Genomic DNA, 13,512 nt, shown 5'->3' on the forward strand with positions numbered 1-13,512 from the left:
GTCAGACTATTAAGGAGAACTGAACACTTGTTCATTATTTATTGAAAACCTACCCTGCAGAAGACATTGTGTGGAGCTGGGTTTACAGTGGTGTGTGCAAAGGAGTCGTTGCCCTTGCCTTCATATTGCTTAGACTTGGGCATGGACGTGGGCGGAAACTAAGTATTGATTGTTGGTAATAAATAGTTACACAATATTTTGGATTTGATTGAATATCTGGCATCACAAATTAGCGTGGGTGGCATTTGAGCCGGAATGTGAAGAAGCAGCGGTTAACTAGGCAGACGGTTTTGGTGCAGGGAGCAGAGACAGGGGAGCTCAAGAAAGAGGGCGCAGCCTGTGGAAAGGCCCTGGGAGTGTTGGAGGAACGGGAGAAAGGCCGGTGGGCTAGAGATGAGAGCACGGGGCGGGGGGCGAGTGGCCGGGAATGAGGCTGGGGAGGGGGCCTGAGTGTGATCAGCTTTTGGCCTTTATTCTAAGAGCTGTGGGGAACCTATAAAGGATTTTAAGTAGAAATGACATGAAAAAAAATCTTCCTGTTAAAAATATCACTTTGGCTGCAATGTGGAGCATGTTCTGGAGAGAGAATAATAACTGTTCTGGAGTCATCCCTTAGGAGGCCACTACAGGTGAGGGGAGTGGGTAGTGGGGATGGAGAGAAACGGACAGTTTCCATGGAGATTTAGGAGATCGAACCTATAGGGCTTGGTGGTATGTTAGGTAATGGAGAAGCAGACGGTAAGATAGTTCCTGAGTCCTTGATGTTCTCATGGGCTGGATGAGGAGCTAGTCATGCAATTGGGAACCTTGGAAATGGGACCAACTTGGGGAAGACGATGAAATCCGTTCTGGGTACCCAGTAGGCAGTTGGCTTGGGAACTCAAGGAGAGAACTGAACGGCAATTGAATGCGTGGGCCCCTGGCACATCAGTGACAGGGTAGCTCTGCGTGTGGAGGAGTTTTCCCAGAGAGAAAAGAGCATAAAAGGAGGAAAGAAGGATCACGCAGTGAGGATGCTGAATGTCCAGGTGCAAGGGAACTAGTCAGCTGGAGGCGTGGGAGGGAAACCAGGACATGCTTGAGGGCTATGTCATTGAGACAGAGTAAAAATATGTAAAAAGGGGGAGTCTCTTTCAGCCTAAACCTAGACCCATTTCCATCATCACTCCAAAATTTATCACGTGGCAGCCACGCACACCTAGATCCGAGGCACTTCTGTGGGGCAGCGTTACAAGGTATATTGATTTATTTCTTTGTTGCTGTGACAGACTGCAGTGAGCATGTGGTTTCTGCCTGGAACAATAACCTACTTTCCTTTCTCCGACGTCATTGCACTTTTGGCTGGCACTGCAGGCTGTTGCCCATCTGAGCTCGTTTAATCCCACGGAATACAAACATTATCTGGTCTCGGTGGCTCTGTAATTTGACTCCAGGCACCCGCCTTCATGTGCCAGCCGGGATCTCCTAATGAGCTCGCTGCACACAGTTCGGTACTAAAACTATCTTAGCTGATGAATGTGCTCGAAGGACTCACTGCTGGAATGTTCCACGTTAGACCCGCTTCCGTGCCGTCTCTGACATCCGCTCTCTTTTCAGCATGGCGGTAGCCCCTCCAAGCTGCTGTTTGGTGGCCTTCCCACCGCGTGCTAAGGACGGTCTCGTGGTATTCGGGAAAAATTCAGCGCGGCCCAGGGATGAAGTACAAGAGGTTGTGTATTTCCCGGCTGCTGACCACGGACCGGAGAGCAAGGTGGAGGTGAGTGATGCGTTGCAGTCTCTTGCTTTGGCTCAGAACACCTTCGCTTCTTTCATGGAAGCCTGTTCACTGGTCCGAGCTGTCATGCTGGCTTTGTTGATTCTTCTTTCCATTATGTTTGTTTATAGCCTTAAAAACAGGGTCATATGGAGAAGTCTATGTTTGTTGCTATGGCACTTATTTTATAATTAAGTCAAATATTTACATGGTTCCAAAGTCAAGTCTACAAAACAAGGTACAGGCATACTTTGGAGATATTGCAGGTTTGGTTCCAGGCCACTGCAATCAACCGAGTGTCTTTGCTGGTGGAGGATCTGGCCTTCATTTTGTTAAAAAAAAAAAAAGAAAAAAAAGTAACATCTCTTGAGTACTAGATTGATCGGGGGTGGTCTCTTATATAAATGTGTAATCACTATGTTGTACACCTGAAACTAATATACTATTGTGTGTCAACTGCAATTCGAAACAAAAAACAGCATCATGTGTGAGGCACAATAAAGCGCAGCACAATAAAATGAGGGATGTCTGGATATTCATAGAAGACCAGCTTTCATGTTTCTTCTTTACTCCGTTTCCTTTTTCTCCTGTTGATAACCATGTTTGGGAAGTTTTTTGGTTTATTCTTTCATTAAACAGTGATGTGTGCACGTAATAAACTACACACACACACATATCCACCCAGGCCCTTCCTTCCTTTTTCAGGGGAATGGTAACATGTCATGCACAGCACACTTTTCTTCACTTCGCTTTCTTCAACTAAAACCAGGTCTTGGAGATCACTCCACATGGTATACAGAGATGTTCTTCATTCCTCATTTAGAGTTGCATGGTATTCCATTCTGTAGTTGTATCATAGTTTAATCTGTCCCATGATCCTGGAAATCTGGGTTGTTTTTCAGTGTTTTGGTAATATGAGTAGTGCTAAAACTTTATCTGTCACAGTGTCTGGTCTTGGTTTATATATTTTTATTACAGTAAAAAATCTATCCATCAATTTCTATTTTGAGAGCTTAAATAAAACAGTTTTTGTCAGCATTTCTTTGGGATTGGTGCCTAGAAATGGGATTGCTGGGTCACAGGGTAAATAAGTGTGTACTTTTGTTAGATATTATCAAACTTACTTCTGTAGGTGGCTACCATTTTGCATTCCCACCAGCAGTGCATGACAGTGCTCACTTCTCTGTATGCCCAGAGTGTGTGGTCAAAGTTTTATGTTGATTATTTTGTTAATTTTACTAAAATTCTTTTATTGGTTGTGTCAGCTCTTACTAACGGTTCTTTTGGGTTTTCCAGGTATACTGTTATAACATCTGCACACAGAGGTGGTTTGATTGCTCTTTCTTTACTCTCCCATTGTTTTCTTGTCTGATGGGCTTATAGCTTGGGTTCAACGTTAACAGTGGTGGAGATAGTAGGTATCTTTGCCTTTGTGCCTGACCTGAGCAGGGCAGCCTCCGATACTTCCCTGTTAAGTAAGACTCTGGCTTTGGGACTGAGAATTATATAGCTCTATCATGTTAAAAAGTATACATCAATTCCTATTTAAAAAAAAAAAACAAGGAATAGGTGTTAAAGGTCTTTTCAGTCACTTAGTAGCGATCTTGGATTCAGACTGTCACAGTGTCCCAGTGATTGTGTTCAAATCACCCTTATTTTACTTAATCTTGACCCCAAAGGACAAGCGTCATGAGGTTAGCAATGTGGGCATGCCAAAGGGAAGCTGTAAAGTGCTTCCTTTAAATGAAAAGGTGAAAGTTCTTGACTTAATAAGGCACTTCCTCGTGTCACATCATCACAAGAAAAAGGGTGAGTACAGTACAATAAGGTATTTTGCGAGAGAGACCACATTCACTTAAGTTTTATTATAGTATATTGATTTTTTCCAAATAAATTTTTATTGTATCTTTTCTGTTAGTCCCCTTATACCCCTTTCCCCCCACAGTCACCACACTGTTGTCCATGTTCGTGAGTCCTTTATCCTTTTTTGCTCAATCCCTCCCCCCTCCCCTCCCCCCACCCTTAGTTGTCATCCTGGTCTCTGTTGATGAGTCCGTCTCTATTTTCCTTGTTAGTTTAGTTTGTTCATTAGATTCCACGTATGAGTGAATTCATATGGTATTTGTCTTCCTCTGACTGGCTTATTTCACTTAGCATAATGTTCTCCAGGTCCATCCATACTGTTGCAAAGGGTAAAACTTTTTTCTTTTTTATGGCCGAGTAGTTATTCCATGGTGTAAACGTCCTGTAGTTGTTTTATCCACTCATCTACTGATGGACACTTGGGCCGCTTCTATCTTGGCGATTGTAATAACTGTGCAATGAACATAGCAGTGCTTATGTTCTTTCAAATTAGTGTTCTGTTTTAATTGTTCTAGTTCACCACTAGTTATTGTTGTTAATCTTTGCCTGTGCCTAGTTTATAAGTTAAACTTTCGCAGAGGGAGAGAGAGAAACATAGTGTATATAGGGTCAGGTGCTGCCAGGCATGCGGCCCCTGTGGATGAGGGGTGACGATTGCATACATGTTGTCTGAAATAAATATTTTAGAAAATTTGTTTTCCTTTTTGGTGGATAGGCTAATTAATTAATATTTTAGTCTCATGGTTACAGTCATTTTAGGAAATAGCTTCTTTTCACTATTTAGCCCCTGGTTTATTACTACTCAAATGCACTGTAGGTTAAATTGTGTCTCTTGCATAAATAAGTGTAGCTTGATACACCCCAGAATGAGTGTCTCAGGCAGCTCTGACCTCTTTTGTGAGTCGCAAACCTGTGTCTTGAGCTGCCTCTGTACATTTCCACATCCACATTCTGCTGGTAGAATAACCTCACCTGTCTGAAACCAAATCCATTTTTCCCATCTCATTTTGCTCCGTTTCCTCTAACAGTTCCATTGTTTGCCACACAGTTTAATGTAGAAACAGGAGGGAAACGTTGACCCTCGTTTTCCTACTCGTCCCCGCGCGCACAGGGGCAGCTGTCACCAAGTCCTGCTGCTTCCTCCCCTGTGTCCCCCGCTCCCCCCTCCCCCGCCCCAGCCGCTGCCATCTCATTCACGCCCACCCCCTCCCTTCCATAATCTGCTTATTGGTGCCCTAGTCTCTTTGTCCTTGAGTCTTATCCGTTTTAGGGTCACCAGATTTTTTTTTCTTTTCCCAAAACACAGCTCTTCCACTGCCGTGTTTAAAGAAGTTGAGTTGTGTTTATAGGCTGGGAGTCCAGGCCAATTTGTACGCCGTTCAGGCCTCTTCCCAGCTGGCACCCTGCTCACTTTTCCTTTCCTTTCTCTCTTTCAAATTAACAGACTTAATTTTTTTTAGAGCAGCTTTAAATTTACAGAAAAATGAACAGAAAGTACAGAGAGTTCCTATATATAACCCCTCACCACCCCCACCCCCGCCTCCCAGCTTCCCTTGTTAAGAACTTCGTGCCTCAGTGTGGAATGCTTTTTATCATGGATGCGCCAGTATTGACACCCTCCATAGATGACTTTAAGGTTCACTCTTGGTGTTGTACACCCTAGGGGTTTGGACAAGTGTGTAATGACCTGTAGCCTCCATCACAGTATCTCGCAGAGTGTTTTCACGGCCCGAAAAATCCTTTGCGTTCCACCTATTCACCCTCTCCTTCCCACTGACCTCTTCGCTGTCTCCATAGTTTTGCCCTTCCGAGAATGTCGTTCAGATGGCATCGCACAGCATATATTCTTTTCAGCTTGTTATCTTTCACATGTCTTCTCCTGGCTCGACAGTACATTTCTTTCCAGCGCTGAATAGTGGTCCACATCTGGATGTACCAGTTTATTTTTTCTCCATCTGTTGAAGGGCCTCTTTGTTGTGTCCAAGTTTTGGCAGTAATGAATAAGTTGCTATAAATATTTTCGTGTAGGTTTGTTTTTGTGGACACAAATTTTTAACTCACTTGGGTAACAATACTTTCTAATGTAATTTTACTTTTTAAAAAAGATTTTATTAACTTATTTTCAGAGAGAGGCAAAGAGAGGGAGAAAGAGAGGGAGAGAAACATTGATGTGAGAGAGAAACACCTGTTGGCGGCCCCTCGCACGCCCACAACCAGGGACCCAGCCTGCAATCCAGGCATGTACCCTGACTGGGAGTCGAACCAGTGACACTTTGGTTCACAGGCTCGTGCTCAATCCACTGAGCCACACCAGCAAGGGCTAGTTTTACATTTGAATAGGTAATATATTGATGTGGTTCAAAGATTAAGTCATACAAAAAAAGTTTACAGTGAGAAGTCTTACTCGCCCATCTGCTAATCTGTTTGGATCCACGTGTTATGTAACTCTTTTCATTAATGTTTTGCACACCCTTTAAGTGTTTCATGCAAATGACCTCAACACAAATACCGTTTTTTTTATGAAAGTAACACATTATATACACTATTCTGAAACTTGATTTTTTAACTGTGTAATTTTAAACATAGAAAAGGGCTACAATTGGCTTTTGTTTAATAAGATATTCTGAAGAGCTTTTTAATATCTGTACATGAAAGTTATATTTTTTTTACAGCTGATAGTAGTCCACTGTGGAGGTATTCCATAGTTTATTTAATCAGTCCTGTAGTGGTGGACACTTGTACTCTTGGCTAGTCCAGAAAGTACAGCCACAGAGAACTTTGCACACAAGCCATTTTGTACGTGAGGATGTCGCCACGGATACACTTCTGTAGAGGATCTCTGGGTCACAGGGAAAAGTTTTTGCAGTACTCAACCTCCATAAGCATTGTACAATTTCCTGCTTGCTTTTCTGTCATCATTCTTAGTTTTCCTCTCACAGCTCACAGTGTCCGCCCCAGCTACGCTGAGCTGCTTGCTATTTCTAGAACAAACAGCACACTTGTGTTTCTCTGTGCTTTTGCTTTTTCCATCCTTTCCTGAGAATGTCTTTCCCGTCCTATCTTCTACTTGGCAGACTTCTATTCATCCTTCGAAGCCCCAGCACGGATACCCCCTCTTCCCTGTAGCTTGCCGACCTTCTGTGAACACGGAGCGCTTTACGTCATTATAAATCCATTGCAATTGATCATCACCTGAATCTGGAGGGATGAGTTCTGGCCCAGGAGGCAGGCTCCTGGGTTCCAGTGTTGCCTTTCCCATTCACTGCATCTTGGCTCTTAGAGACTCAGTTTTCTCATTTTCCAGGTGGAGATCATAAGCCCACTAGGACAGGGGTTTTTGTGAAGCACTTGTGAGCTGACATATGAAAGCACTATGTAAAATCTAAAGAGAACATGGTGCAGAAACGCGCGCGCGCGCACTGACTAGTGTTGAGAGGTTCTGTGATCCCAGGTGCTGGCTTCTCCTCTCTTGCGCACATGCTTCTGAATCTGCTTTTCAGACTTAGGCGTGGGCCTTGCGTTCCCTTGCGGTCACACCTGTAACTTGTGCCAACTGTAGAATGATGGGTTCTTTCCCATATTGGGGCCTATGAGCCACAAGAACTATCATGAGACTTTCATAACAGCCCTCTTTAGCATATGGAAATTATTTTTTTTAACTACGAAGAGTGAGAACTTCTCACAAAAACCCATTTAAACATGCATATTCAGTTTTCCTAGAAATGTCACACTTGAGTGTTGAGGTCCCAGAAACTCATTTTCTGAGAATAACCGTGTGCAGAAAGTCATCCTGATTACTCACCCACTCGCCCACCCACCCGCCCAGCTGGTCCGTCCTTCCCGGTGGCCTTCCCTTCCCATTTGTCCACCTCCCCACCTTTCGCCCGCCGCTCAGTCCGGCACCTATCCACCCGTGCTCCTATCATCTACTGTATGTCAAGTTCACTTTGCCCGAGGCTGCAAGAATAGGAGATCGGGTCCTTCAGCCCAGAGTTCCTCAGTTTCTAAGATTACACGGCATGTTTCTGTTCAGCTACACAGTTGGCAGATGCAAGCATTTTATTTTATGGTCTGTAGTCTCTGCCCTGTAGATTCTGGGTTTTTAACAACGCCTCTTTGGGTTGGAGAGTAGGATGGATTGTGAGAGCCCCTTGCTCCTGAGGATGCTGTGCTCCTGTGCATCACGGGGCTCATCCCAGCTGTACCTCCAGCCCGGCTCCGCCCCACAGGGAGGGCGTGAGGAAGCAGAGGAATAATTTCTGGCAGTGTGTGTGTGTGTGTGTGTGTGTGTGCGCGCGCGCGTGTGCATGTGTGCCCACAGATGGGTATGACTTCATTCTTATATTATTGAAGCTTCTATTTAGAAAAAAATGCATCCCACTAGAATACTGTTCCAGAAAAAGAATGTATTTTAACTAAATTGTACATTATTTATATGTGGTGCCCAAGAAAATAATTATACCACAATTTGTGGAGAAAGTTAAACTACTGTGGTAACATTGGTTAATAACATTATATAAGTTTCAGGTGTACAATTTTACAGCACTTTACCTGTCTATTGCATTGTGTGCTCTCCAGCCAAAGTCAAGTCTCCTTCCACTGACATGTATTTGGATGCCTTTACCCGCCTTTCCCTCGCCCACCCCTCCCCCTCTGGTAATTACCATCCTGCTAGAGACAGAATTCTTGACAACCAAGTCAGGTTGGACACATAATGGTTTTTTGAAAGTGTCCCTTATTATTATATAATACATCTCATCTCCATTATTTTGCGCCTTTTAAGTTTTCATTATTTCCCCTTCTGTCTGCTTTTGTTTGTTTGTTTGTTTTGTTTTCTTCTCATCATTCCCAGGAGCAAGCTTTAGGGAAATAAAAAGCAATTCTTCCAAAATGTGGTTGACATCTTTTGTCTTTTTTAAGACTCATCTGAATCTTAAGGGTGCACTTTCAAAACCAGTCAAGTAGCAGGCAAGACATTGGGATAAAAACATGAGGGGAAAAAAAGGACCCCAAACCAACAAAAACTCTCCGTGATAATGAGCAACTCTGCTCTAGAGTTGCAGCTCTTTCTAAAATGAAAACTAGTTCCCTCAAGCATGCCGTGTCCCCTGCCTGTTCTCCTCCTGCCCTGAGAAGCCCGGCTGACTCATCAGCTTGTTTCCCAGTGGTTTTGCTGGTGGTGCCAGGGCGGTGCCCCCCCCCCTGCGTACAGTAGGGGAGGCACAATGGCTGCGCTTCATGGATTGAAACGTCCATTGTGTGAGCGTCTCTATCCCTCCTTTCACTGGGTGACATCCAGAAAGAGTATGTGTTGGAATGCGCAAGGGGCAGGAGACAGCATGAACCTGATTTGGCTTTTTCACTTTTGAGACAATCACACAAAATAATAGAGGACTTGCTCGGCAGAAGAATTGTCTTTTGTCTTTGTCTCCAGGGCCCTGTCGAGGCCCATCTTTTCATCCTCCAACTTGGCGTGTGTCCCCAGGAGCCACCAGAGAGCGTGACAGTACCTCCAAGCAGTACCTCTAAGTGAAACCTCCACGATGAGGTAGTCTGACATCTAGAAGCGTGCCTCCCCACGCTCCCTGCCCTGGGCTGTCTCTCCTTGCCATGTGGCCTTGGCTCCCAGAAGTCACACTTGCTGACAGATTTGTTTTATGAAAGGCTGGTGAGGAGTGGGCGTGGGGCAGCAAGACCATTGCTTGTCGCTTCACAGCTTAATCCCCGAAGCTGATGCCAGCACCATCCCTGGAGAGATTGATCTTTTAAATGGTGAAGGTTTTCTTTCTTCTTTCTCTTTTCTCATAGAAATTTGGCTTGGAATTTTGACTGGGAGAACTAGAATGTTTTTGCCACAATTGGTGTTTTGTTTTGTTTTTGTTTTTGGATGTTTTTTTCCCTGGTGAGGCCTCTGCTACCTCAAGTCCCACTTACTCTCTCCCTCGTTAATAATGTGGCAAATGTGAAGGCCGTTTAAAAAATGACTGCCCATGGTGCTCGCGTTCTAGACGGCTGGCTTTACAAAGTTTAGCTAATTACATTGCGTGTAAGTGTTCCTTATATTTGAGGTTTGCTCCCAGAGTGGGATTTTTAAATAACCCATCTACATGAGACAAACGCGTCCCTCCTCCCCATTCCATCCTGGACCTGGGTGGGATTAGTCAGGTTTCAGACACAACAGAGTGTGTGTGAATTGCAGCCATGGAAGGCCCATGTTAGGCCCAGGCCTCTGCAGTTAGTTCATGACAAAGCTGCCCTGGGGGGCAGGTGTCACGGGCTCACTGAGGTTTGGGTGCACACAGACCCCATCTCCCCGCTCCCCCACCCTCCCTGTGCTGTAGCTCCTGAGGGGGACCTGGGGCATGGCTTTCAGCCCGGTGCTTGGGGAGACGGATTTGGCCCATCTGGCTGCTTGGGAATCTCCTTCCTTCCTCCTCAGTCTGAGTTTGGCCTGGAAAGTGTCAAGCTGGCTGCATATATTTTGAGCTCCCACAAAGACCATATGTGCTTTTTGATTCTGTTTTCAACATTTCTCTCAGCTGAGCTCTTGCAGTCCTGGGACCCCCTGACATCCCAGCAGTTCCCCTAAGTGGGACAGTGGGGGACGTCCTGCACCATGAACACACCGTTGACATCCCCCTCCGCCCGCCGTCTGTCCCTTCTCAGCCTTTCCCTCTGTCTGGAACACTGTGATGTCCAGCTCGGTTTTTTGAGATCAACTCAAATGTCACCTACTTGATAAAGCCTCTGACCACTTAGATGCATTTCCTCTTTCTTTTGAATCTCTATTATGTCCCCTCTGACCTTTGTTACTTATTCATTCACTCACTCATTCATTTATCCATTCAAAAAAACGTGTATTGATGCCTAGTTTGTGCCAGGCTTGGGATATATCTGTGAACTAGATCTCCCTGTCCTCACAGAGAGCATGCACACACAGCCCCATGCAACACATCAGTCAGCTGGGTAGTGTTTGGGAGGGGAGAGATGGAATGGAAAGTGGAAAAGAAAAAGCAGGGCAGGATTGGGTTGATCAGAAGTACAAGGGGGAGGAGGGGGCAAGATGTGGTGCATAGTAAGTAGACAGACCTTGGTAACACGGAAGCTGGCCTGGTGGTGACAGTAATTTGCATTTGTGCCTTCTTCTTTCCCAACCAGAAGGATGGGGAGTGGACAGATCGTTGATTTATCTGCCAGCAGCACTTAGCACAAAATGCCTTGTGTGTGGCTGGTGCTCTGTAAATAACTGGTGAAATTCAGAAATGAATTTGAAAGACTATACTTTCAGGGATCATTTCTGTAGTTCTTTACCAGAAATGAATTTGAGGGCAAAGTAGGAAACCCATTTCCCATTTTCACTTTTTTCCTGCCCTTAAAAAAATCGTGCTAAATCCGTACTTAAGAATCTGAGATTCCTTCCCTACTTACTCATTCCTTCCAAGACAGACTTGGTCGCTGGAGGTCAGGGTGCACGGGGGTTTGAAGAGTGCTGGCCAGTGCGGAACTATTTTTTACATAAAAAGAGTGCAATTTTAAGATATAAACTTCAATTTACATGTAGATGAGCACAGAGGACTGTAGTTTGTTTACTGCTTTCGCCAGGTTTGGCTTTAAAAGAATCATTTTTAAAGTAAATGACTTTTGGCAACTGAATAGGGGGAAACATTTCCAGAGCATATTTTAGTATCAGTTTGCCATGATAAACTCCAGGTTGTCTTGACAACCTTCGGATTTAATTAGCTTTCAGTTTACAAATATTTGTCAAGTGAAATAACATCACCCCAGTGCGCAGCAACATCTAGCGGGGCTTGCAAAGATACAGGTGTCACGTGACCAATGAGTGTGCATTTCAGCTCTTACCTGTGGTTTGCGATTATGGAAAATCAATGCAGAAGAACTTTCTGGGCTGCCTTCAGCCACTGTAATTGGGTCTTGAGTCAAAAAAAGATCTAAGGTTGCGGTTGCTCCAATGCTTTCAGCTTCCTAATTTAAAATGTAAATGGCTGCGGCAGTTGATAAAACGCTCCCTTGAGAGCCGCAGCGCTGTGTGTAATGTACGGCTCTGAGTTTCCTGCTGCACCCACCACACAAAGAGCATGTCGTAGACTGAGAGTATCAGAGCCGGGGGGGCCCCTTTGGGATACCTGGATGAGTTATCCAGCGGAGTTTCCCGAAGTGGGAAGGGAAAAGGGGGAAGCCGCAGGTGAGGCTCCGCGGCACCCAACCCCCATCCCACGCGTGTTCTTCCCCTTCCCTCTCAACACACCTTGACTGGTTTTACTGTCTTCACGCCTGCGTGTGAGAGTGTGCAGGAAGCAAGAGTTCTGCGGCTAAAGAGACTTTGAAAGAAATAGTTTGATCTAGATTAGCTCCTTCCTTTTTTCCAGGTAAAGGCACAACCCCTTGGAGAAGGTAAGACACACAGCGGTGTGGCGTGCCCTGCGGTTCTGACAGCAGTCGGAAATTTGCCTCTTAGGGACGAATGTTTCCTCCTGTGTCCACCTCCTGGGCTTAGTGTGGGGATTAAATGGGACAGACAGGGAGGCACAATGTGTAAGAGAGTGTGCATGTAATGCATTAGTTACATGTAAGGTATTATGTTATTCTCTTTTCCAACTCTAGAGCAGTCATATAGGTTGCGAGGCTGTGTTCCAGGGAGTCCTAGGGATCATTGCAGGAGGCTTAGGGACCTCCCTTCTTCAGATAAAGCATCTCCCTTTTTATCTGTTGTCTATGTCAGGCTTCTAGTCAAGTTTCTTTTGTAGGTAGGGCCCTGTAGTGTTAACAATGTCTGAGAGCCACCGATAGAGAAGGCTTTTTGCAAACGAGAACCAATAGGCTGGTGCTCATCTGTGTCTATTGAAATGACTAGCCACAGGATACTCAGGTTAGCTGGGTGCCTGGTTCAGGAAGACCACCATAGACGTAAGCCTTATGGACAGATTGGTTTGAAGTGAAGGGTCTAGAGACTGGTGACTGGCAAGACTGAAAGTCACTGTGGAGACCTTTGAGCTGCACTGAGACGTGGGGTGTCTTTTAAGCCTCGTGTTCTCAAGGCATTTTATTTTATTTTATTTTATTTTATTTTATTTTATTTTATTTTATTTTATTTTATTTTATTTTATTTTTGTTGGGCTGTTTGTAACTGATGTGGTGGCTCGGGGTAAGTACAAAGGTGAAAAATAAGTGGTACGTGACAGGTCTTGGCTCTTTCCTTCCTGTCTTCATTTTTTAGTGTACTTACATTTCGATCGACCAAGTTCCCAAGACCCATGCCATTGTGATAAGCAGGCCTGCCTGGCTGTGGGGGGCGGAAATGGGAGCCAATGAGCACGGAGTGTGCATAGCCAACGAAGCCATCAACGCCAGAGAACCGGCCGCGGAGACGGAAGCCTTGCTGGGGATGGACCTGGTCAGGTACTGTGCGCTGACTCTTTGAAACCACTGCCCGGAACAGGTGGGGGATGGGGACAGGAGTCATGTCCCTCCAAACCTCGTATTTTCTGTGCCATTTGATGGTAAACTTTCAGGTGATGAAAAAAAGAAAGAAAGAATAGATTACAGCGGAATATTGTTCAGCCAAAAAAATCAAGTATTGATATGTGCTACAACATGATGAATCTCAAAAAAATTATGCTGAGTAAGAGCAGCCAGACACAAAAGGTCACATATTGTGTGATTCCATTTCTATGGAATATTCAGAATAAGCAAATTCATGGGAACAGGAAATAGGTTAGTCATCGTCTGGAGAACGGGAGTGATTCCTGATGCAGGGACTTCTTTTCAAGGTGTTGAAAATGTTCTAAACTTCGATTGTGGTGATAGTTGCACAGCTTGGTTGACTACCCTAAAAACTACTAAACTGTATTTTAAATGGGTGAGGCTTGTGATATTTG

At 44.8% G+C, this 13,512-nt stretch overlaps 1 protein-coding gene across 2 annotated transcripts in view; it reads left to right on the forward strand.

Moving 5' to 3' along the window:
- The window catches only part of SCRN1 (secernin 1), a 54,613-nt gene that overhangs the window by 17,221 nt on the left and 23,880 nt on the right, over positions 1-13,512 (forward strand). For both annotated transcript variants that reach the window (XM_054563877.1, XM_054563878.1), the window contains exons 2-3: positions 1,597-1,756; positions 12,852-13,033. In XM_054563877.1, coding sequence (XP_054419852.1) covers positions 1,598-1,756; positions 12,852-13,033 — 341 coding nt within the window. In that variant the 5' untranslated portion in view covers position 1,597. The remainder of the gene's footprint in view (positions 1-1,596; positions 1,757-12,851; positions 13,034-13,512) is intronic.

Source organism: Pteronotus mesoamericanus, unplaced genomic scaffold, assembly GCF_021234165.1.
Source record: "Pteronotus mesoamericanus isolate MK-2021 breed Mesoamerican mustached bat unplaced genomic scaffold, CSHL_Meso_final scaffold_85, whole genome shotgun sequence".
Classification (NCBI taxonomy): Eukaryota; Metazoa; Chordata; class Mammalia; order Chiroptera; family Mormoopidae; genus Pteronotus; species Pteronotus mesoamericanus.